Raw genomic sequence first — 26,677 nt, forward strand, 5'->3', positions numbered from 1 at the left:
GGAAAAATACTATGTATTATAGAAACAGCTGTACAAGATTAAACTTAGGATAAGTAGGAAAAATACTTTGTATTATAGAAACAGCTGTACAAGATCAAACGTAAGATACATAGAAAAATATTTTGCCATAGAAACCACATATAAAATCAAGCTTTAACAGATTAGAAACGTTTCAACTAAAACAAACAGATATAAACACAAACTGTAGATCATTCAAAATAACACAACCTTATACAAACTTAATACAAGGCCTTAGGCAAAATAAGACAACTCGTGTCATTAACCAAATCGAAGGGAACTTCGCAAACAATCAGCTGTGCCCAACAGAAACAGCAAACATCTTAGACAAACAAAAGTACCAATCTTTCGGCAAATAAAGATGACGAAGATTTTGTAATAAGTAACAGCAATAGGCTTTAGATGTACAGGATCCCTGACGAAAGTGAGCACACAACTTTAGTAAACTTTAGCTAAAAGGGAAAACTACCTAGCCAGTTACACAACTAAAAATACAGTAAAGTTACGAACAAATATTTGGCAAACAAACGTCACGGACAGACACTGACTCGTTCAATGCCTGAATTGTTTTGTTTCTTAAAACACTTAATCTAGTGTTATCTTTTTAAGAACCATAATCGGTGCATTTTTCTAAAACAAAGCTGCTTAAACTTGTTCTTAAGATTAAGATGGTAAACAATAAAAAGAGAATAAAGTTACGAAGTTTGTAACACTAGCCTGCTAATATACTGTGTTATTACTGAGGCTTAAAAGAAACATAATAGCATTGTTATCGTTAACAATAATAACACAGGACTGCGATGGTTTTATTGTCTTGACATTTTTACATGTTCTACAATAATTCCTGTACGCTGAATCCGAAAATGATATCCATTTTTCTCCATCACGTACAGATTTTTCACAAAACGTCATAAAAGAAAGACCACAACACGTAGTTTTGAGACTAAAAGACGTAGATTTAACAAACAAAAATCATGATGAATGAGGATGAATATTCTTCTCTTTTCTTCAGTTTGTTTGTATTTTTGTTAACAAACATAATAATTATAAATGTTCATTGTGGTAAACGAAATAACAATTTGATCTAAGTAAGAATTTTTTTTCTTCCCGATTTGTAAAAAAAATCCTAACGTGATAGAAAAAAAAAAGAATATTATTTTCAAAATCTGCGTAGCTGAATTATGGTAAATCCGTTATTAAAACCAAAACAACTTTTATGAAGATTAAATTCGCAGAGCCGTGTGATTCTAGAATTTAGGTAAACTGAAGAAAAACGCAGTGTAAGTTGATCATGTAACAGAGAATAGTCGGTAGACAAAGAGATCAACATTTTAGAAAGACGGTAATTTTCAATAAAATATTAACAAAACAAGACAGAAACAACAAAATAGTTTACGAAAACACATAGAAGATAGGAGATGCAATACAAACAATAACTGACACAAACATAATTTAAATTTACTCAAACAAACATATTTCAAAGCTGTGACATGATAAAATAAATACAAAACTTGAATGAAAAAGAGTTTGGAGGATCTTACACATAATACATTTTCTTCGATTTTATTCTTACCTTAACCCTATCGTTAGGGGTCAGAGGGCATGTCATCACGTTTGTAGACTTACATTCGTATTTTATTGAACTACTATTTTATTGAACTACTATTTTATTGAACGTATGTCAATAACTTGAAATCAAATTGTAGACTTGAATTCAAATTTCAGTATTATACATTAATTAATTTCTTCATTTTAAAGTAGGCATTAAAAATTGACTAAATATCGATTTTTGTGTGTCACACTGGTACTAAATATCGATTTTTGTGTCACGCTGGTAATAAACATCAATTTTTGTGTCACACTGGTACTAAGCATCCATTTTTGTGTGTCACGCTTGTACTAAACATCGATTTTTGTGTGTCACACTGGTACTAAATATCAAGTTTTGTGTGTCACGCTAGTACTAAACATCGATTTTTGTGTGTCACGCTGGTAGTAAACGTCGATTTTTTGTGTCACACTGGTACTAAGCGTCGATTTTTTGTGTCACACTGGTAGTAAACATCAATTTTTGTGTGTCACACTAGTACTAAACATCGATTTTTGTGTGTCACACTGGTACTAAACATCGATTTTTGTGTGTCACGCTGGTACGTCATCTTCTGGGATTGGTCAGATTACATTCTATGACGTCCTCAGTACAACGTTTATAGTTTCAGACGAATTATAAACTCAAATTAGAGTTTTTACTAAAAGTTGTGTTATGCCTAAAGCAAGAGGTAGACGCTTCAGTTGTTGTGTGAAAACCACAAATGTCATTCGGAAAGAGCTTGTAATCAAACTTAATGACAGTTTGATATCTGATCTAAAGACAGTAGGTGGCGTCTCAGTTATATTATGTTACAAGTTAGAGTTTATTACTCCCCATAGATGTAAATATACAATAACTAATCTTCTTTAGATAGGAACTTGTAATTATTAACAGCAACAAATTACGCCAGCTAGCTATGGAGCTTGATTAAGTTCGGATTTGCATCTTAGAGAGAAACTTTTCATTTTGATAATGACAAGAAGATAAGATGAAATTATTGCTTTCATTATGGCGTTCGAACATTGCATTTATTTAGTGATTAAATGAAAATATCACCCCCAAGTGCCTCCTTTCGTGCTCAATTGACGTGAACTAAACGAGGACTATTAGAACGTCCCTTAAGTTTTATTTCTATTGTGGTCAGTATGGAGTTTAAAACTGAATAACACGTTTTCTTATGATAAATATATTATCCCCAATTGTATACGTTCATCAAATGTGTTCTGTCTAACCTGTAAAATATAATGGTATATAAAGTCTGAATTATACGTATACGGTTTAATTGTCAATAATAATAAAAAGGATATGTATATATATATGTATATGTTATATTTCTGTCTGTTTCGAATAATAAGTTTATCTAACATTGCTATTACGGAACAAAGATTTTTTTCAGACACGTATAATTTAGAGATTTGTTTGTTTGTTTTTGAATTTCGCGCAAAGCTACACGAGGGCTATCTGCGCTAGACGTCCCTAATTTAGCAGTGTAAGACTAGAGGGAAGGCAGCTAGTCATCACCACCCACCGCCAACTCTTGGGCTACTCTTTTACCAACGAATAGTGGGATTGACCGTCACATTATAACGCCCCCACGGCTGAAAAGGCGAGAATGTTTGGTGTGAACGGGATTCGAGCCCGCGACCCTCAGATTGCGAGTCGAGTGCCTTAACCACCTGGCCATGCCGGGCCTGTTACAAACAAACACTGATTTAGAGTGACAGGTTGTTTGTTAGGGGCTTTATGGAGCAAAACAGCTAAGTTATCTGCACCAAACAACCGTTAAAAAGGCAAAGATAAATAAAAAATATATAAAAATGTAAAAAGACAAGTTAAACAATGCCCAAAAATCAGGTAAAAAATTATATAGGATGAAAAAGACCAGTGGCCTCCAAAAGAAAAAAAAATACACGAAAAACACAATCATGCTGGACAGTATCACCATCGCCAATGACACTATCCAACGTCAGGAGTAAACTCTTAGAAAATACATGTCTAAAATGGTGCCGACGCTCATATTCGTAACGACGACACGAAAGTAATATGTGGGCAATTGTGATCTGAGTGTCACAAATGCTACACATTGGCGGATCAGTCCCACATAAACAAAAACGATGAGTAAAAAAAACTGGGACCAACGCATAGCCTAGACAAGACAACTCCCTCCCTCGAATCTTTACGGAAACTAGATGGCCAAAGAACAATAGAAGGTTTAATTTGGAAAAGCTTGTTACGAACTTGCTTACCACAAATCGACTGCCAACTGGCTCGAAGCCGTGCCTTGATCACAGGACCGTAGTCCAAAATTGCAACAGGCTCAGTTGTGACAACGCCAGAGCAGACGGACTTAGCTGCGGTGTCAGCAAGTTCGTTCCCACGAATACTGGTATGTCCAGGTATCCAGAAAAACCGGATAGAAATGGATGACAGATGACTCAAAGAAAGATCACAGGCGGAATGTAGGGATGAACTGATCTTCGAACTCAGTAACATCATCCAATGACAGACTCAATTCAGCCAGCTGTGCCTGGATACGAAGACCAAATGGAGGAGTGGCAGACCGCCGATTCTCAAAGAGTAAAGCCCGCCGAGGAAGGAAGACACAACCCCAGGTGGGATGTAAGGATCGAAGCTTGATAGCATATAGCAAAGAAATTTGCAAACGTTTGAGGTGAAGAGGAGGCTCATGGGACTTAGAGTACAAACTCTGGACCGGTGAAGAGCGGAAAGCTCCCGTGCAGAACTGAAACCCCAGATGGTGCAGAGGGTCCAACATTTTCAAGGCAGAGGCCCTAGCAGAACTGTAGATGATAGACCCATAGTCCATCTTGTATCGTAAGAGGGCACGATAGATCTTTAGCATCGAACATCGATCCGCTCCCCAAGAGGTGGAAGAAAGGACTCGGAGGATGTTCAGTGCCCTTGTACACTTTCCACGAAGCTGCTTAATGCTTAATGTGAGGAATAAACGTAAGCTTACGGTCAAAGATAAGTCCCAGGAAGTTAGTTTCAGCCACCACAGGAAGAACCGAGCGAACAGGTCAAATGAACATAAGTAAATAAATGTTTTGGGAATCAATGACGAAAGAAAAAATTATTCTTACCATACAATAAAAGTTGTTCTATATTATTGAATATAGTTGTATTCCTTCGATATTTATTAGCGCCGTTTCAATATGGGCATAATTTTGGCTTCTATAAGTTAAATATAAAATTCAACAGGGTAAATTATATTTTTCAAAATCTCTTATATCAAGGATTTCTTTGGTTTCAGAGATGCAAGGAGAAGCTGGACACACTAGCCATTTCAGTAATGAACGAGTGGCCAGGGGTCAAGGTTCGAGTTACTGAAGCTTGGGACGAAGAAAGGTTTCACGCCTCTGAATCGCTTCACTACGAAGGTCGAGCAGTGGACATCACGACCAATGACAGAGACAGAACCAAATACGGAACCCTGGCTAGATTAGCGGTGGAGGCAGGTTTTGATTGGGTTTATTACGAATCTCGTTCTCATATACACTGCTCTGTAAAATCAGGTAAGCCAAGAAATAACCTAAAAATTAAGAAAAAATTATTTTAATATTCGGTGCCATGGAGAAACACAAAGTATTTCTGTGTATCTCGAGCTTGAACTTTAAACCCTATTTTCTGTAAGAATATCAGTAACTCACTTCCTACAATTCATAATTTCATAAAAACGAAAAACGTATTAACGAAAAAATAAGCAAAAGTATAAGATAATTAGCAATAGCAATTCAACATAATATGCCAATAACTTAGCGCCGTGTTTAGAAAGAAGGATTTTATATGAATTACTTAAGTAATTATACGAAACTTGTTTACTTAAGTTTCTTTAGTGGTTTATACGCTTCAGTATTTTGAGATATATCATCATGTAATTGCCTTGCAAGTGTCATTCTACCAGGCCAGCATTACTTTATGTGTATTTTTCTTTCTAAAGCCAAACTTAACTAAATCCCAATCACTACTTTTAACAGTTAATTAAGCCTAACAGAATTTTGCAAAACGACAAAACAAAAACACAAACCCTTAATGAGTTAGTATCTCTATATTCTTCAGCTTAAACAAATAGTTAAATTGACACAGCTTTCTTCATTACCACCACCTTCTTAAGTTATAGTTGAAATTAAGAAGTATAATTCCATACCAGTATATTTTAAACTATAATATAATGTTTGCACGTACCAATTTTATTTACTGATTCAGTAAAATATTGTTTGTATCAGTGTACAGTATTTTTTCATAATCCATCTAGTTTCGTTAAATTTGTACCTTTAAGTTTTTTACCTTAGTACAAAACAGCGGATATCCTGATGAAATTATTTTGGTGGCTATTATTAATTTGAAAACAAATAGCAGAGACAATGCATCTTATCTGAATTGAGATCGAACTAAATAATATAAAATACATGCTTTCAATCAAGCAACTGGACATTCAAGTTACTAGTGATCACCGAAACTGTTATTATTATTTAAAGTTTAGTTTTATGCAATGTACAGCTGGGGAGTTTCCGGCTGGTATATATAAAAACAAACTGGTAATTCATGGTAGTCCAGTATGTTTAACTGCTTTCTTCTTCACAAGTCTCCTGGAAGGTAAGCGGTAAGTTTACAGATTTACAAAGCTAAATACGGGGTGCGATTTCCCATGGTAGACAGAGCACAGATAGCCTATTTCCGCTAAAACAAATATTTTTGATGGGTGTTGCTAGTCTCGTCATTATTTCTATAAAATCTGAATAATGGAGAGCAGGTTCTGTAATTTGTGTATGATTAATCCTAAAAATTTTCCCCAAGAGATTTCCCTAGGTTTGGAGTGACATAGGAATATATCTAATATGCTTGTAATACACAATAAGTACCAGTGGTACTGCCAAAACATTTCATTAAATCTAACTTTTTACTTTGTTGCAGTATAGCTACTTAAATTTCAATAAATTCAGTAGAAACAAACGTGCAGCTTATTAACCTTCCGGTGGCTCAGCTGTAAGCTTGTTAGGTTATAACGTTAAGAATTGGGGTTAGATACTCGAGATGGGATCAGCGTAGCTGGTCTATTAAATATATATAGTTTTGCGCTTCAAAAAACAAAAATAAATAAAGAAATTTCGTCATTACAGGGCAAGATCATGCTAAATCTATACAGACATATAGAGGCTGAAAGGCTTTTTTTAATAACATTTCTTATTTTTCCATATTACTTGGATATTTTACTTGCTTTTTACTGTACTGTGGATAGTTAGTCTTTCATTTTTCAATTAAGAAGTGTGTATTTTAGTTGAATCATTAATTATTTACCATTTTGGCAACGTTTTTCACCACCAGGAGAATATTTGGATAACTTTTATGTGCGTTTTCGAAGTTACTTTTAATATCTTTCTTAGAAATGGTTTGTGTTTGATGATTAGCTGCAATATACCTTATGTTAACTCTAAAGTTATTTACATTTTAAACTTTTTATACAAATAAAACAATTTATGACTTTAGTTATACGTGTTTGTACACATTCACGCGAGCGCTTGTCATGCTAAGTCTTATTTCTAGTTGAAAAACTATTGCATCATATTTGCATAGAACTTTTTCAATTGATTGTAAAGTTATTTCTCCTTTTATAAATCGAAATGATTTCATACATATTAATTAATATTAACTTCCGACTAGAGCAAGCTATATACTTAAAATACTAAAAATCCACCTGGTAATGAGTATAGCTAATTAAAGTTTGATTATAAATTTGGGCACTTTTTTGTAAAGTAAGAACCCTGCTCATAAGTTCATCTTGTAATTTCTAAAGTCTATGTAAGAAAAGTCCTTTTTTATCTTTGCATTTAAGTTGCCCGAGGCTGACATTTATTTCTGTGCTTTGAATTGCACCACTTACTAAATTTATTAAACGTTTCATCTTCTTAAAGCATACCAAGTAACAATGTGAGGGAAATTTGAAATACTGGTGATACTAGTGGTTAAACTAAAACATTTGAAATTATTAAAATAGCCATTAGTACAAGACTCGTGTTTGAAAGGTAAGCCAGTAATAAGTTTTGTTTTCAAACTTTAAAACTAGCTGTGATATAGCAATCTTTTTTTCTCTCGAAATTTGCATTTTATGTGACCAAGGATCGTTTTATGTGAGCTTCTAAAGGAAAACCGTGTAACTAAAATTAATTGTTTAGCACTTGTATAATTCTTTTTCAGTAGCTAAGGTAAGTCCTGTAACGTCCCATCTGTTCTGTTTCGTGTTTTCCAGGAACTAGGATGAATATATGGAGAGTGACTAAAGACTGCAGACTAAAAACAAAGCAGCTTTTTACACTGCAAGAGCGCTATAAACTTGCCAGTATAATATTACTTTCAGTACGCTTTTGCCGTCTGTTTAGTATCTCAATAGAAATTACGGTCAAAATGCTTACCCTATAACACTTTTGAATATATACATACGGTAAATGTATAATATACAACCTTAACAGTTTGATCTCTGAAGCAAGACAGAGAGTAGGTGGATTTCCTAATTCTACGTTTGCTTTGAAAACAAAAAGCTAATTAAACGTAGAAATTCATTGTCATTCTTTAATTATCTGATGCAAATCTTCATGTAATAAATTGTTATATAATTATATCACAGATGATAAGTTGAATTTTGCTGACGTCATCGCAATAAACCTGTCAAGAAAAAGTACTCAATTATGTAAGCTTTATGGGCGGTCTGAAATTCATAAGCTATATTCGTTCTCCATATCTGTTATTTATTGTGTACATAATTCCACTGAAGTAAAAGTTAAAGAATAAAGTAGTTACAATGTTAATTTTCCGTTGTTCGATATTTTTATCTTAATTAAGAAAATAGGAAATACATTATTAATATTCCTATGATGATTATTTCTAATTAACACGTATTTCTTTTTCTAAACGTTCTACTTGCAAACAGGATTGGAGTCATAGTTATGTAATCCAAAATGAACCTTAAGATAGCCTGCTTTATATCTCTTGCTTACCTAGTGAATTGTTCAGCATTTGTTCAAACACACTTTTCAACTTTGCAACAAGTAGGTTGTTATTTCAATTCATACACACATAAACTACACTGTATTGTTTATTCTGATAAACATAATTAAAGTCACCCACAAGAAATTGAATTAAGACTTACGAAGACATGCAGCGGTGGATCTGGTCATCCTCCTAAGATCTAGAAACTATGGTCAAGTGTGTTCATGTTACTTTAAACATATGTAGTATGCAATGTCTGTGAAAGCCTGAATGCACCAAGATGGAAACAGAATTGCTGTGTAAATTAACAGTTATCTGCAAGCAGCAACGTAAAGCCCAGCAAAGGTTCGATTAAACCATGGTGTAGTTTAGTAAAACTGCACTAACCCTGCCACATGATAAATTTTAAGGTGTTTATCTGAAACGTATAATTAAAGGTAAAAAAAAAGAAATACATAATTTGACAAATGTATAAAAAGAGATGAAAAAACAACAACTACTGATTGTGTAACTATAAAGCTTGTTCTTGAATTACATAAAACACATTTCTACTGAAGTTTGTCAACTACTTTCCCGGCATTCCAAGTATCATGCACGAATGGGTTACTGGTCTTGGAATAATGTTTTAATGCAAACATTTTTTGGTGAGTTTTGTAAAGTTATCTAACATATATAAAAGCCAATATGTGTGACGTCACGCTTGATTTCTCGAAATAGGAGGATTCATAAAAGCCAAAATGCATTTATCAAGATAGAATAGTTCGATTACTGTCTGCCCATTACGACTGTAGTAACGGAGATGCAAGGGGGTCATGAGGGGTGTGTGCCGTGAAACCTTATAAGTGTAGTGATTGTTGGTATAATATGCCTAAAGTAAAGGATCACCTAGCCTAGAACCAAGTGCATAAAATTTATCATGAAAGTAAAAATATCGATTCAATTCTAAACGTAAATCGTTTCTCAACTGTTCCTAATAATTTGTATATCGTATTTATGGCATAGCTACTAAGGTTATCTACCACCGACCTTAATTTTGAACTAGTGACCAAATGGAAGGCAGCCAATCAGCAACACCCTATCACCCACGCTAAGGGATTGACGGACATTCTTATAATACACGAACAGCTTAAAGCGCGGAGAATATTTTGTAGTATCACATGGATTCGAACCCGCCTCGTCAGCTCCGAAATGCAGCATTCTATCACATGTCAACTTTCACCCTCCTGTGAACGCTCTAGCTGTAATGTATCACGTGTCTGCTGTTTATTGTTATGAAGATATCTCGATACAGCGCATAGTAGCGACGATCATTTGTTTTAAATAACTGTACACTGGCACTGTTACACCTTATTATGAGACACTGATGAGTTTTTATCGCAGGTTATTTAAAGTATAACAAAGATCATGTGGTGTCTCTCTTTGTTTTACAACCACACGTCATCTTTGATAATTCTAATAGCTGTCATTCTTACTTGTTATTGGCAAATCTTATTATCTTATGAAAAAGTATTTTCTAATTTTCTAGAGAACAGAGAGAATAATGAGACAAGGGATATACAAGTGTAAACCTATCTCTGTATCTATAGAGAACAGAGAGAATAATTAGACAAGGGATATACAAGTGTAAACCTATCTCTGTATCTATAGAGAACAGAGAGAATAATGAGACAAGGAATATACAAGTGTAAACCTATCTCTGTATCAATAGAGAACAGAGAGAATAATAGACAAGGGATATACAAGTGTAAACCTATCTCTGTATCTATAGAGAACAGAAAGGATAATGAGACAAGGTATGTACAAGTGTAAACCTATCTCTGTATCTATAGAGAACAGAAAGAATAATGAGACAAGGTATATACAAGTGTAAACCTATCTCTGTATCTATAGAGAACAGAAAGGATAATGAGACAAGGTATATACAAGTGTAAACCTATCTCTGTATCTATAGAGAACAGAAAGGATAATGAGACAAGGGATATACAAGTGTAAACCTATCTCTGTATCTATAGAGAACAGAAAAGATAATGAGACAAGGTATATACAAGTGTAAACCTATCTCTGTATCTATAGAGAACAGAAAGAATAATGAGACAAGGTATATACAAGTGTAAACCTATCTCTGTATCTATAGAGAACAGAAAGGATAATGAGACAAGGTATGTACAAGTGTAAACCTATCTCTGTATCTATAGAGAACAGAAAGGATAATGAGACAAGGTATGCACAAGTGGGAACTTCTCTATATCTGTATCTATAGAGAACAGAAAAGATAATTAGACAAGGTATGTACAAGTTGGAACGTATCTATCTCTCTATCTATACAGGGTATGTACAAGTGGGACCTTATCTCTCTATCTATTTATATTATTTCTGCTAATTTCCTATTACATATCTGTCTCTTTTTATGCTCTATCTAGATAGTAGTGTTTTGTTATTTATTTGATTATTCTATCTCTCCATCTTTTTTTAATATCTATCAATCATTATTTCTTGTTGTCCTCTCTACCTGTCTCCTTATTTGTATGTCTAGCTAATGCTGTAATATCTCACTGACTATACAACTTTCTTCTTGATATCAGTCTGTCTAACTATATATCTCTCTATCCATTATCCAGCCTTCTTGCTATATATGTATTTATTCATCTATCTGTAATGTAGCTGAAGATCTCCATTCCTCACCATTCATCAGTTTGTGTTCAATTTACACCTCAATATATTAAACCAGACACGTTTACTGTGTATCGGAGAGAAAGTAATTGGGTTGTTATCTCTGCCACCATGGTAAGTACAAATATATGTGAGCAGTCGAAACAACCAAACCATTAGCAATCGCCATTATTCCGTGATAAAACCAGTTTCCACTTATAGGCGGTTTAATCGTAAGTGAAGTGACACGAACATTAATTGCCCGAACTGACATAGAAGTCGAAGAAAACTTTCCACGTACAAAAGTCTAGTTAGGCGAAGTAATCCTGATAATATCTTCGCTGTGGGTAACGATATAATTGTTTTTGTTGTTGTTGTTGTTGTTTTTTTGGTAGATAAAAACGTTACCATTCTTTTCGGCATGGAAGAATACTTTAACTTATACAGTTATTTCCTATCGCTTGCTGTAATAACTCTTTTTGTTTGTTTTTTACTTAATAAAATATTGACCACTAAAAGTTACTTTTAATCGACTCTAGATAATTTCCACAGCCACATTTTTTCAATTAAACCGTCGAATTATTTTACTTGAGGCTACTAGTGACCTCTAGTGTCCATACTTACGAAGGATCTTTGTGTCTATCAATTTTTAGAAGGGAAGACAATTGAGAAACTTTTTTCCCGTCTATCTAAGATATGTGCGTCTGCATTTGATTTGTTGATCACATAAATACGTATAATTAACTGGACCATTAAAAAATAATTAGAATTTATTTTATTCAATAATATACAATAGCAACTATTAAAAAATTTGCGGTATTGCATTGATGAATTTTAAGAAATAACTTTGTTTTACTTAACGTTCTTTGGTAATGCTACTTGTTATGTTATAAATACTGTTTCCCCTGTTTTTTTTCTAATTTTCGCAGATTCTTTTGCCAGAAAGAAAAACATAAATCTGGATAAAGTGCAGACGAATCTCTTTTTTTTTCTCAAAATGTCTTTAAAAGAATAGACAATTTTTCTAAGCTCTGTAAGTCTATTGTATTAAAATATGCTTAACTGTTTATATACTACTGAAACTAATTGAAGTATAGTAGTAATTTCTTTATTCTAGCTATATTAAAACACGAGTAATGTTATTAAGTAATGTCAGCGGGGCCAGCCTTGTGATGCACACAGTTCAGAGGTAGGTAAAAATAAAGGAAACACAATGAGTTTTCATATAGCAGTTTGAACAATAGCATGATGTATGAAGTATCAAGCAAACTTCCATGAAGTGGAGAGCAGTTGGTCGGCTAGAAGCCGGTCAACCGCAACAAGTCATTGTAGATTGTGGTTAGCAAGATGTGGACACATTTTTAGATCATCAGTACAGTTGTCCAGAGATCTGCACAGAGTAGACCATTGTCAACTACCCCACAATACGACTGGTATTTGAGAATATGGGTTCGATGCAATTGGTAGATTTCAACTTCCCAGCTGAATCAACAGTTCAGAGCCGAAATTGGATGACAAGACAGCATGAAAACGGTCAGAAACAGGTTTCGCACGGGTGTTGTTTTATGCCAGATAACCAACGCTAAACATTCCTCTTATGCATCTTATCTTTACTGACATGTGGATTGGTTTAACAAAGTGTGGATGAATATACTGCAACCAATACGAGATTTCGTAGAGAGATCAGAATCGGATCCATCCAAATTTCGTAGAGGAGAGAGATGCATATGACAATGGTGGCATACTGATATGGACAGATATCATTGTTTACGGCCTTACTGACGACATAACACTATGAATGCTATATGGCATAAGGATGCAGCCTTACAATCATGTGCAGTTGGTCAGTAATGGATGATAACGGACACTCTTACTGTGATTAAATTATTAACAAATGCCAAGAAGAAAATAGCATTAAACGGCATGCTCAATAAATTTGAATCAGTCTGAATATGTACGGGAAGATTTTGGGCAGCACGTGATTCACCTCCAAGCAGTGATGAAGAACTGGAACTAACTGCGATAGAGGAGTGAGCCATATTACCTCCAAAGTTCATTGATTCACTAATCTTAAGCATCCCACTTCGATAAAAACTTGCATAAGTGTTCTTGGTGATCAAATTCCTTATTAACAAGCGTTTCTGATCATTCAGTCTGTATTACCAAACGAATGTGTGAGGACATCAGATAACATGAATGATCAACTAACATTTGTTTTGCATAACATGATGAAATTAAGATTATCATTAACATTACTTAATAATAGTTACAACACAGAGAACTATTACTTCTTGATTGCTTTGAACAGTGTATATTATCTTATATGAAAAATATTTTAATGAAGAATTTTTACTGTTAACTGAAACTGATTTTGCATGAGGTGTGGTTTCGATTAACTGATGCCATGTAAGTTCAACCGTTATAGATAACTGAAATTAATTTGTCAACACTGTAGAAGACTGATTACTGTTAGAGAAAGCTGCTTTTGTAGAGATTTAGTTGCCTTCAGCTGAAGCTGTTGGTCTATAAAATTGATTATTATTTTCTTAATTTGTGTTCTAGAAGTATGGATACAACAAGCTGAAATTGAAGTTCATTGTTATCAAAGTTGCAGAAGTTTGGTGACAGTTAACTAAAACTTATATCATAACTTTTAACCCAATCTCATGTTATGTGCTTTGACTACCATTACAAAAAAATTTATGAAATGAGGATACATTTAGCTGGAGTGGTGCCGAATGGTACATGGATACTTTTAGCTTAAGCTCATGTCATCTTTACGACTATTAAATCAAACTGATTTTGAATAATATATATATATATATAATGACATAACAGTGGAGAATTAATCGAACTTTATAGGAACAATTTGCATATGTTAAAGTAATGCGTTTTTCTACAGATTCGAGCTGTGGTGTCACAAGTGACACGTTTAGCACCTTTAAGTCGTTCACGTCAAATTCTATAACATTCGACAGTGCAATGCTACCACCGAGAGAGAGGCGTATGACTAAAGCATGCTCCCCAGTAACACAGCGGTAAGTCTGCGGAGTTATAACACTAGAAACCGGGTTTCAATACAAAACTTGAGGCACACCAGTTTTAAAGACGACAGTAATAACATAGCGAACAAATATCAGCATAGGGATATTAATAAACCTATATATGGATGTAAAAACCACATAAATAGCATTCCGCCTCATGCAGGACTGTTGTTTGTAGTTAAGCACAAAGCTACGCAAAGAGCTATCTGTGCTGTGCCCACCATAGGTATCGAAACCCTGTTTCTAGCGTTGTAAGTCCGCAGACATACTGCTGTGTCACTGGAGGCCACGCAGGACTGCCACTACTAGTACAAAAGTTCACAGATGATAGTCCATGTAGGTGTCCATCAGTTTTATCACCCAGAAAATGATTACTAGCAAGTTTGACACGTCTCAATCAGCTGTGCACAATATAGTTAATATAGATTATGCCCTTGTCAAAAAAACATAGACCATGAGTACACGATGACGGATAGAGAAACTGTAGAAAATTGTACGAAACGTATTTTGTACGCGATAGTTTGTTTGTAGCAGTGGGTGAATCCTAGATGTCCTTGAACAATTGTGACAAACCACCAGGTAACCATTGAGTGCTAAGGACTTTTCAACATGGTACAGAAAATGTAAAGAAACTTTTTGGTTGGGCTTTATGGTTGTCATAGGTTTTTCGTATAATGAGAAATTGAACCTTCACGTGATTCATAGTAGAGTAAAGGGTGACTCTTGTTACCGTCATGAAAACGTAATTAATTCAGTTATGCCAGATGATATATTTACGCTTCATAACCAGAACGCCAAAAGATATAGCCACACAAGGATACAAGACTCATGTCCACAAAACGTTTCTACGAACGAAACCTGTGTTAATATTATCCCTTTCTCCGAAAACAACTGATCTCGCACTCATGTACTTTGGTGCATTCGATTGACTGTAATTCTTGAAAGCTGACATCCACGTGCAGTGGAGGATCTGCGGAGAGTTTGTCAGACGTATGGTCTTAGGTTTGACTTAACCTTTCGCAGAAACTTGTTACAATGAAAACCTGCAATGTCTGTGAAAAGTGCGTAGTTATTGTCATCATAGGGACCCGGAATTTTGGACAAAATAAAAGATGAATAGTTTGTTTGTTTTGACTTTCGCGCAAAGCTATACGAAGGTTATCTGTGTTAGCAGTGTAAGACTAGAGGGAAGGCAGCTAGTCATCACCACCCACCGCCAACTCTTGGGCACTCGTTTACCAACGAATAGTGGGATTGACCGTCACATTATAACGCCCCCACGGATGAAAGGACGAGCATGTTTAGTGGGACGGGGATTCGAACCCGCGACCCGCAGATTGCAGGTCGAGTGCCCTAACCACTTGGCCATGCCGGGCCGAGACAAAGAGAAAACGATGGCTGTTTATGAATAACTTTTTGCTTTTTTTCAATGCAATCTGTGAAATGTAAAATATTAACGTTTCGTGAAATGAAAAGACATATTAGTACTTATACTTTGTCCTTTGTTTTAGAAAAGGACGGTTGAACATTTTGACGAAACGTCATGAACTGTCGCCACACAATATCTAATTCGTTAGATTTGAAGAAAGCAACAAGTACTCTAGAAAAACATTAGTAATTCTAGATTTCAATTGAAATAGAGTTACAATATTTATTTTTGTTTCTCTTGATTTCATAAAGAACACAATATTGTAAAATGTTCGTAGTTTAATTATTTTATGCATTTTTGAGTCAACTTCTGCACATTACGCCATTTAGCATCTTAATTCACTGCAGCAATGGCAAAAATCCTTGTGAAAGCACAATGATCCTCATTATAGAATATTTCATAACATAAGGACAATAATTTTAATATTACAGCCATTTTTAACTGGCGTTAGATAATAAATTTGCACACATATTTTAGACTATTTTCACCCCAATACGCGTGTTGAAGTAAACTTCAGAAACTCACAAGTACAAATTTAGTTTTTACAAAATGTCTGAGAAAATATAAGATCATATTCGCAGTTATAGATGTTGTTTATTTTAACAAAATATTCGTCGTGACTATAATTTCACGCAAGTAGGTTATATTAAAAATAATCAAATAAATCTTATTAACCTCGCTCGCATCAATAAAGAAAAATAATTAATTTTTTGAAAGTTAAGGTGCCATACATTCTAGTCCCCAAGCGAAACAAATTAGAAGTGGAGTAGAAAGGCCCTCTACTGGGGATTTTGGGAATGTTGCCAAACAAACAGCATGTTGACAGCGGCGGCAAGTACTTTTATTTCGCAACAGAAAGCGAAGAAATGGGATTAGTATCTATACCTTGTGGCAGACCCTACTGGTCGACGAAGATTAGTCGTAAATTTTCTTCTTTGTAAGGTCATATCGTGACTACCCAAAGAGTGGGGTCAAATATGCACGTGTTGCGAGAGAAAAAAAAAAGGCTCAGTGATATAAGTATGTAAGATGTACACATGCAAAGAAATTACAGTATAGTTTGGCACGAAAAAGTTTAAAAGATCGTGTACAGAAGTAAAAATTGGAACTGCGTACCTTAGAACGAGTTTGACTCTTTAGTGAACATGTGAAAATATAGAAACTTCAGACTTTATAACTGCATGCTCTAAAATGTGTTTATGTGTAGACGTTGCCTTAATACTATAACTTATATATAATAACTAGTCATGGCTAGATTTTCTTGTTTTCAGTGATATGATATTTAGACATCTTATGCGTAATAACTGGTCACGACTGGTTGTGTCTCTTTTTAATTGTTAGAGTCTTTATAAAACTTTGTGAAAGTCTGTCACGTGGAACTTATTAGAAATTTTTTGTGAACTAAAACACTAATGTTGCTAGAAACATTTATTGCTTCGGATATGTATTTGCAAGGCATATCAAAATAACTGACTCCAATTTCCATGCTTTACCAATCTTTCACAACTTTATGAATTTACCTGTGTATTTTTAAGTTTTTAAGTAAAATGACGCCTTACCTAGAAACATTTTTAGGTTTAGCTGACAAAAATTGATTGATTCGTGTTGCTTCGTTTATTTGCGCCAAATTAGAGGCATAAACTTGAAAACTGCATTTTATAAGTTAAAGAAAGAAATGTATTCGGATTTTATGTGATCACACATAACGTTTTACATAAGTTTAATGATACCTATACAAATAAACATACTAATAATACAATAATATCAAGGGTTTTCATGAAAACACTTTGTTACCATTAATGAATAACGCTATTACGAACTGTGAAGCGCATTTCTTAGTTAGTTAAGAAACGTGAACCTTATTGTATACATATGTGTTATTCTTTTATTGATGATTAAAGGACAAAAACAATAATTGTAATAAGAAGATGCATGAAATGCTTAAGATTAAAGCATTTATAACTTTAGTTGCGTGTTTATTTGTTATTAGTCTTGAGGTTTTGATACCCATGATGGGCACAGCAAGATAACTCATTGTTTAGCTTTGTGCTTAACTACAAATAAAGTCTCCCTCTCTTTTCCCTAATTTTTCTAATACTAAATATGTATATAATTACCTGTAAACTTTAAATAATACTGACTCCTGGCACTGAAATGTTAAAATAATGATATATAATCATGTTTGGTTTTTCATAATTACTGTGGCCTATTTGTCAGAATGTTTACTTGCGACAAGTAGGCTAAAGTAGTAGGGATTTCCAATCCCTTCAGTTGACCTATTTCTTAAAATACGTTAGAAATACATATATTTACTAACTGATGTCACCTATTGTCATAAAGAACTAACCACATAAATAAAATGTTGATTAATAAATGAGATCCACTAGAAACAGACTTCATGAAATGGTTATTTACTAACTATCCTTTAAGGCATTTTACACTTGACTCTGATTCACTGCGCCCTCTCGCGGAAAGTAGTCGAATCAAATAAGCATCGTGTGAGGTTGTGCTAACGATCGGTTAACGCGCGACTATAACAGTTGGTTTCCTCCCTACTACTCATATTAACATGATGGACCGGGTAGATCGTGGTATGCTCACGGGCGGTCTATAAACGGGTTCCACGTTACCGTGCTAGGCCCCCTACGCCCTCTGCCGCCGCGAGCTAGCCAGGGCAGCCTTGTTTTAGTTGGGTGAGGTAGAGTAATTTTTCATTCGAAAATGTCTACACTACACAGAATAGCTACGGAATTGATTTTCCTGTTCCCTTTTTTTTTAACAAATAATTTTCTCGGTCATCTATCAGTTGTGAAACACAACCCTTCAACAACCAAATGCATACGTTATTTTCACATGTGTATAATTTCTTGAGCTTCAAACCGCCTTGCGACCCCTGGTGACATTCTGGTCTTCTTGCACGACTGTTCCATTGTAAGATAGTATCTTTTAACCACTGGGAACACTATCAAGGTACAAAAATCCAACAATCCCTTATGTTTAGCTTTACCTCAGCAATTACAGGGCTCGAGTGTAGGTTAACACCCTTAAAACGCAGTTGGGGTGGAGAAGTAATAGGGCTTGGTTTCCAGGTAAATTTGTACGAAAAAAATGTTTGGATAAGGCACACAGGTCTTCTAGTAACAAATTTGTCGTGCAGATTGATCTGGCGTTTATTTCTGTGCAGGGATTTCATGATTTCATAAGTTCTGATTATGGCTCTGATCATAAAAGTTAAAAGTTTGAATATTTTTGTTTACATACATGTAAGTACGACTTTATCAGCAAGAAAGCTGCGGACTATCTTATTATTAGATAAAATTATTTGTTCTTACTACCCTTTTCGGTAAATGTTGCAGTCTTTGGGTAGCTAACGTAATTGTCCTTTGGGTCCCCCGGTAAGACTATGGACTTACAATGCTAAAATTCGGGGTTCGGTTCCCCACGGTGGACACAGCAGATAACCCAATGTGGCTTTACTTAAATAACAACAACGTCACTTGGTGGCTCAGCGGTAAGATTGAGGACGTCTAATGCTATAATTCGGGGTTTGATTCCATGGCGGAGCAGTACTGATAGCCCATTCTGTAGTGTTGCGTCAAAACAGGCAATCAATGTTAGATTACTTTGACTTGTCTGTGTATATGTTGCTTCGCCATCTTGCAAGAAGTGGTTATGTAAGTGTACCTAGCATCATCTTAAAAAATCAAATCATATTTATTTCTCTTCAGACCTTATCTGTCTAGTTTAGGATACATGTGAAATCCCAAAAAAAGTCACTAAGTTTACAAGACTGTCCAGCCTAAAAGTACTTAGCAAAGCTGTTCGGGTAAAGTTTACCTAGTCATCTTATAGGAAGACTATATTCAGCACCATCTCATGAAAGGTGTTTACTCAGCACTTTTGGTGGAAAATGGTTGCTTAGCGTTACCTTATAGATAGTGCTTCGTTGAAATATGAAAATTATATATCCCAAAAGTTTCTTGTTTACATATTTTATGGTTCTGGCTCAAAAGGTCTCTGCTTATGTATATGAAAAAAAGTAACGATCCACATTTTCCCACATGTACTAAACTTTAAATTGTTTTTAAAAAAAAAATATTGAATCAAGCTTCTAGTTACCGTTTTAAAACACGTAACTTCTCTGTGTAGTACAAAGCGATGAAGGTCCAAAAACCACTGAAATAGTTAAGCTAAACAGTATTTACATAAACCCATTTCCTGATGTTTTAGATATAAACATTTACCTAGATTCGCTAAAGAATGAATAAAAGGATTGCTAAATATTTATATTTTACACAGAATTTCCATTCAGTTGTAGTTGGATTGAAAATTGACTTGAAAATTTTTTCTCCACGTAAGAAGGGAATTTCGTGATAAGCTGAGGACGGATTTTATGCAACTCCAAACGTATCCAACGTTGCCAATCGTAGTATGTTAGAGAATCTCTTTTATTTATTTTTACGAAACCTTTACTTCTTGTTGCCAGCTTTTATAAACTTTAACTTTTTTATGTATTGCGCAGTTCCTTATAGACCAAAAACAGGAGAGAGTGTTTCTAGTTTTATTTTATAGTTATCTCTTTTGCAATATTGTGATGTATAGAGCACTTTTACTGTAAGTTTTTGTATTGTAGAGCTCCAAGTGTGAGGTCTGAATTTGCATAAAGTAGAACATGGGAAGACCATGTCATTTCATTTCGTGGGAAACCGCTCGAGGTGAGGGGCATCTGGGAAGTCTCAGATAGCGTATCGTTGTTCAATCATCAAACACCCCTCAGGGTGACTACAATCACCTATTTTAAGGTCTAAATTTGTCAGTGTGTTACTGCAATGAATGGCAATTATCGCGTAGAAATTATCGCTCGGGATAATAAATACATTTGACAGAAGCATCCATTAATCTCTTTCATTCTTTTCTACAGAATCCACCGATGAAGCAAGATCTGGAGGATGTTTCCACGGAAATGGCGTGGTGACGACTAGAAAGGGACTTCTGCGGCTTTCTGAGGTTCGAGTTGGTGATGAAGTCCTAGCTGTCGACCGCTTTGGACATCCTGTTTTTAGTGAGGTTCTCCTCTTCTTAGACCGTGACACAGAATCTAAACGCCAATTTTATGTTATTGTGACGGAAGAAGGAATTAAGATAACTCTTACACCCAATCATCTTATATATTTAGTGACAGCGAACTCTAGTGTAGAAAATATGTCAAACAGTTCTGTTACTTATGCCAGAAACGTAGAACCTGGAGACTTCATTTATGTACACATGCGAACTGCGCAACATGAACTGCAACTGCAACGAGTGAAACATGTGAACGTCAGGACTGATGTTGGCGTTGTGGCACCTCTTACCAGAGAGGGTAACTTGATTGTGGATAACGTATTGGCATCCTGCTATGCAATTATTGACGATCAATCTTTAGCACACTGGTCATTTGGACCAGTGAGATTAATAAAAAATTTGAAAGACTCAATCTTCCATATTCTGCAACGGCTTCACATTCTTTCAGAAAGAACTGTTTTGAACAAAAGAGACAAAAGCCATCAGAAAGGGATTCACTGGTATGCAGAATTGTTATATAGTGTTGCTCCTTATGTACTTCCTAAAGTAAATCTATATGACTAAATGTCAAAAGAACGAAAAGATAACATTTATATCAGCAAAAGCTTTAAATTATTAAACCATCTTCATTTGAATATCAGATAATCTTGTACGTAAAAAAAACGAAATTTTCTTTCAAAAAACAACATTTTTGACTGTGGCGTCATCTAGCGAGGTTAAATGATGGTGCTGAATTAGTGTTCCTACTATATTTGGATGAATGTCGCTAATTTTTTTTTAAATTTTTAAATCTATACTTATCGCAAATACTACGACGAAGATTTTGTTTTATATTTGTTATAAGTTAAGAAATGTTTTTATTCTACAAAAGAGTTAAAGCATTTAGCATGAGCTCGCTCTAATGTAATATTAACCAGTAATTAATACTGTTAAAAAGAGATAACCAGCTATATTTATTGGACTTTTTTGTGGCTATAAACAGAGAATGCTGTAGTATCTTTTTGTATGACCTTTCTCGCCTTATTTAAATGGTGTTTATTTCACTGAAATCCTTAAGTTTACAGTTCATTGTACAATTTTTTTTTATTCTATCCTGCGAGCAGGGAGTTGGAGTTTATAGATCACTCAGACCGAGGTTTTAAGGAATCATATATATAAATTCAAACCTTGCTGTTTTTGACATAATCTTTCATTTGGTTGTGAATAAAACTCACAAACTTGCCACGTGAAGTACTTGGGTCATTTGTAAAAGGATAGGAAATATAATTCACGAACAGGCTCATCTGTGTATTTTAAACGATTCGAAGATCAAGCTAAAAAGAAGAGATAAGTTTTTGCGTATACACGCTAAGGCTTCTTGAAATGTATAGATTCTAATTATAAAAAATCATGGTGAACGACGAACATTTTATGTGATGATTAATTTAACAGCCTTTCCACCTATTTTAACTAAGGCAATGAATTCAACCATCTAGCTTTCAAAAGACTCATACGATTTGCAAACATATGTAGCAATGGTTGATTGATAGAATGAGTCTCTTCTTGATATCACGACTAATATGGACCTTTATTCATCTTTAAGATCGTGGCTAATCATGGTCATTATTGGGTAATACATGTCTCTTTAAGAGTGGCTAATCATGGTCATCATTGGGTAATACATGTCTCTTTAAGATCGTGACTAATCATGGTCATTATTAGGTAATATACGTCTCTCTTAGATCATGTGTAATGGCGGTTCATTAGGTAATAGGTTTCTCTTTTAGATCGTGCCTAATGGAGGTTCATTAGGTAATAGGTGTCTCTTTTAGATCGTGTCTTACGGCGGTCATTATTAAGTAACAGGTGTCTCTTTTAGATCATGTATAATGGCGGTCATCATTAGGTAATAGTTGTCTCTGTCGGATCAGGTTTAATGGAGGTCATCATTAGGTAATAGGTGTCTCTTTCGGACCAGGTCTAATGGCGGTCATCATTAGGTAATAGGTGTCTCTTTCGGATCATGTCTAATGGCGGTCATCATTAGGTAATAGGAGTCTCTTTCAGATCAGGTCTAATGGCGGTCATCATTAGGTAATAGGTGTCTCTTTCGGATCATGTCTAATGGCGGCCATCATTAGGTAATAGGTTTCTCTTTTCGATCGTGTCTTCTGGAGGTTCATTAGGTAATAGGTGTCTCTTTTAGATCGTGTCTTATGGCGGTCATCATTAGGTAATAGTTGTCTCTGTCGGATCAGGTCTAATGGAGGTCATCATTAGGTAATAGGTTTCTCTTTTAGATCATGTCTAATGACGGTCATCATTCAGTAAGAGCTGTCTCTTTTAGATCAGGTCTAATGACGGTCATCATTAGGTAATAGGTGTCTCTTTTAGATCATGTCTAATGACGGTCATCATTCAGTAAGAGCTGTCTCTTTTAGATCATGTCTAATGATGGTCATAATTAGGTAATTGGTATCTCTGTTATATCATGTTTCATGATATTCATCATTAGGTAATGAATGTTTCTTTGAGATTAATCCAATCAACGAGCATTATCATTACCATTGAAAGTCCGTATCATTTATTGAAATAGCAGTGTATTAAGTATAGATACGTTTCTATTTCGTACTTATCCTGGCATAGTTATTTTCTATATTGCAATTTTATATATGAGTATACACTGGATTTTTAGAATGTTTTATTTTGTTTGCGCCAAACATTTTATTTGGATATAAAAACTTAAGCCATGATGTAGAAGTAAACAATCTATGCACTCGGATACGTATATCTAGTCTGGTTGTTTAGAAGTTCTCGTATCAGCATGATTATAACATTATTTTATGTTTGTAAAAACACACGCTTCTTGTTTATAAAATATTATTAAATAACTATTTCCATTAGACTTTTCAGAACTGCTGACATTTTGAAATATTTCTGCAAAATCGTCCATATTATTTTTTGTGGGTATTATTGAAATCAATTAGTGAGAAAACTGTGTATATGTATATATGTATAGGTGTAGATAATGGTTTAAATACAAATGAGTTTTGATGGTAGAGTAACGATTAATGTTTAATATTATTGAAAGATTAAAGGACAGTAAGAAGTCATATTAGTGGTAAATAAATTAGAAATATACTCTTGTTAGAAATTTACCGCAAAACGTTTTTTTTTGTGTGTGTGTGTTTTGTTTTTCTGGTAGAGAGATTAGTTAATATGGGACCGTATTCATATAGCCAAAATCTGTGGACCTTACTCGTATATTACAGGCAAAACTGTGGATCGTACCCGTATAACCAAAATCTGTGGAACCTAACGTATAGGCAAAATCTGTGATCTTACTCGTATAGAAAATTTGTAGACCTTACTTAAAGATAAAATATATACGTTTTCATTAAGAACTATTTTTTAAAATATTTAATTCCATGCTTTTAGTGTCAATTCAAAAAAAGTGGCAACATTTTCTCATGTTGTGAAATAAAGTAGCATATTGGAATCATGAATAGTTTGAACTGAGTTTAGAAGTCTCCCTATCGGGCAAGTAAAGTCATCAATCCACTCAAGATAATACTTGCTATCCGAAACTGTACTAGTAAATCATGACAACTTGTACGGATTTTGCTTTCATTTTCAGTAAAATTTCAGGCAGAAAGTGGAACGTTTGACTGTGTAGTTCTGTGGGCTGTTTCTTCGGAAAATTTAGGGAAGTCAACGTTTTGATCTTATGAAAATTTCAATTCAAAGAAGGTAACTTTTTCCACCTTAAACTGAACTAATGCTATGCACGAATCTAAAGTTTACAACGTTGTTTATTTCAAATCTGCATGAATCTAAAGCTGGTAACAATGGCCAGTTCAAATACAAGCTAAGGCTAAGCATGAATGTAAAGTCGGCCACACTGTCTACTTCAAATCTGAGCTAATGCTGTGCATGAATCTAAAGCTGGTAACAATGGCCAGTTCAAATAACAGCTAAGGCTAAGCATGAATGTAAAGTCGGCCACATTGTCCACTTCAAATCTGAGCTATTGCTGTGCTTGAATCTAAAGCTGGTAACAATGGCCAGTTCAAATAACAGCTAAGGCTAAACATGAATGTAAAGTCGGCCACACTGTTCACTTCAAATCTGAGCTAATGCTGTGCATGAATCTAAAGCTGGTAACAATGGCCAGTTCAAATAACAGCTAAGGCTAAGCATGAATGTAAAGTCGGCCACACTGTCCACTTCAAATCTGAGCTAATGCTGTGCATGAATCTAAAGCTGGTAACAATTGCCAGTTCAAATAACAGCTAAGGCTAAGCATGAATGTAAAGTCGGCCACACTGTCTACTTCAAATCTGAGCTAATGCTGTGCATGAATCTAAAGCTGGTAACAATGGCCAGTTCAAATACAAGCTAAGGCTAAGCATGAATGTAAAGTCGGCCACACTGTCCACTTCAAATCTGAGCTAATGCTGTGCATGAATCTAAAGCTGGTAACAATGGCCAGTTCAAATAACAGCTAAGGCTAAGCATGAATGTAAAGTCGGCCACACTGTCCACTTCAAATCTGAGCTAATGCTGTGATTAACGTCAAACGTCTGTGCTCTAATTTTTGATCTTATTAGTGTTTGTGTGACAGCAATAGTGTTACTGTAATTATCCTTTCTAGCGACAACATTTATTCAAACCTTATCAGAGAAGTCCACAAATGTTTAGAATGTAGAATATAAGCAAAAAAAAAAAGAGTACATGTATTTAATACTGATTTCTTAAGCCTTTGTCTCTTAATGTAGATTTAATTCTAAGTTTTATAGCAAGAGAAGTTTGAAAATAGTATAATTTTATTGCTATGAGGAATTTTCTTAAGTTGCAGAAAAGGATATATGTCATCCTTATGTAGGTATTGTTTAGTTTCGATTGTTTTTACTTTACGCTTTTGCCTTTAGTTTCAAGTTTGAAAGTCATCACATATATCTCAAACGTAAGCCATAACCATGTTGTGCCATCTAGTGACTAATTATGATATTATATAAGCCTTTCATTTGTTTGCGAAATCAAACCCATGTATTACAAAATATTACCTATTAGATTATTAAGAATTGTTAAGAATTACTTACTTAAATGCTTTATTTTGTAAAAAAAAATAATTTTGTATTTCTCAATATCTGTCATAGTAATATTAACAAAACTTTCGTGACAAAATGTTGACAAGTTTTAAACGTAACCTTCAAGCTTGTCCGCAAGAGAATATCTAATGTATGATCTGAATCAGTATTGTTTACATAACAATTGATTTAGTATCCAAATATTTTATATTTTGATGTATAGAGCTGTTTTCTGCTGATAAATTAATTAAATGTTTTGTCATGTTATGCCAGTTGTAAAATAAACTGCATTTAAATAGCTTTACAGTCGGTTCCAAATTTATTTCAAAACAGGTTTTGAGCCTCTGATCTTAGAAGTACATAAATATAATTTAAAAACATTTTTTTCAATTAATTTACCTGAAAAACATTCAAAAACTGCAAAGAAGGATGACGGTCCTGAAGCATAAGCAATGTCCATTAAAGATCCTTGATCTTTCCGTTTTCTCAAACTCTCTTATATGGCCATCTATTTTTGAATTTGATTTTTAAGAATTGTTATTAATATTCACATTACTTTAACCAATAATTTGTTGCTGTGTCAAAGTCATCTTGCCTTTTTTGATAGTTTGAGATATTTGATTGAGCAATAACATTGTTAGTAATTATGATAATACCGTCAGTTTTACACCAACATTGCTTGCAATTAAACTTGCGCACGCAAAAAATATAATATTTGATTCACAAAAATAGGAAATAAGGCACTATAATTTTCATTCTTATTGGTTAACTTCTAAAAATTGAAATTGCAGGTTTTATTGAATAAAATAGA

General features: G+C 34.4%; 1 protein-coding gene across 2 annotated transcripts in view; it reads left to right on the top strand.

Moving 5' to 3' along the window:
• LOC106467624 (sonic hedgehog protein A-like) overlaps window positions 1–26,150 on the top strand; it is a 66,992-nt gene extending 40,842 nt beyond the window's left edge. Inside the window, exons 2-5 of one of the 2 annotated variants that reach the window (XR_002612575.1) lie at window positions 4,884–5,145; window positions 20,658–22,543; window positions 22,918–22,987; window positions 23,035–26,150. Coding sequence is in view for 1 of the 2 variants with exons in the window: in XM_022396507.1 (XP_022252215.1) it covers window positions 4,884–5,145; window positions 20,658–21,361 (966 nt within the window). In the remaining variant the exon portion in view is untranslated. Of the gene's footprint in view, window positions 1–4,883; window positions 5,146–20,657; window positions 22,783–22,917; window positions 22,988–23,034 lie in introns of those variants that run through there. The other variant, XM_022396507.1, reaches the window with a different exon arrangement.
• Window positions 26,151–26,677: the final 527 nt, after the last annotated feature.

Source organism: Limulus polyphemus, unplaced genomic scaffold (genome assembly GCF_000517525.1).
Source record: "Limulus polyphemus unplaced genomic scaffold, Limulus_polyphemus-2.1.2 Scaffold81, whole genome shotgun sequence".
Taxonomy (NCBI): Eukaryota; Metazoa; Arthropoda; class Merostomata; order Xiphosura; family Limulidae; genus Limulus; species Limulus polyphemus.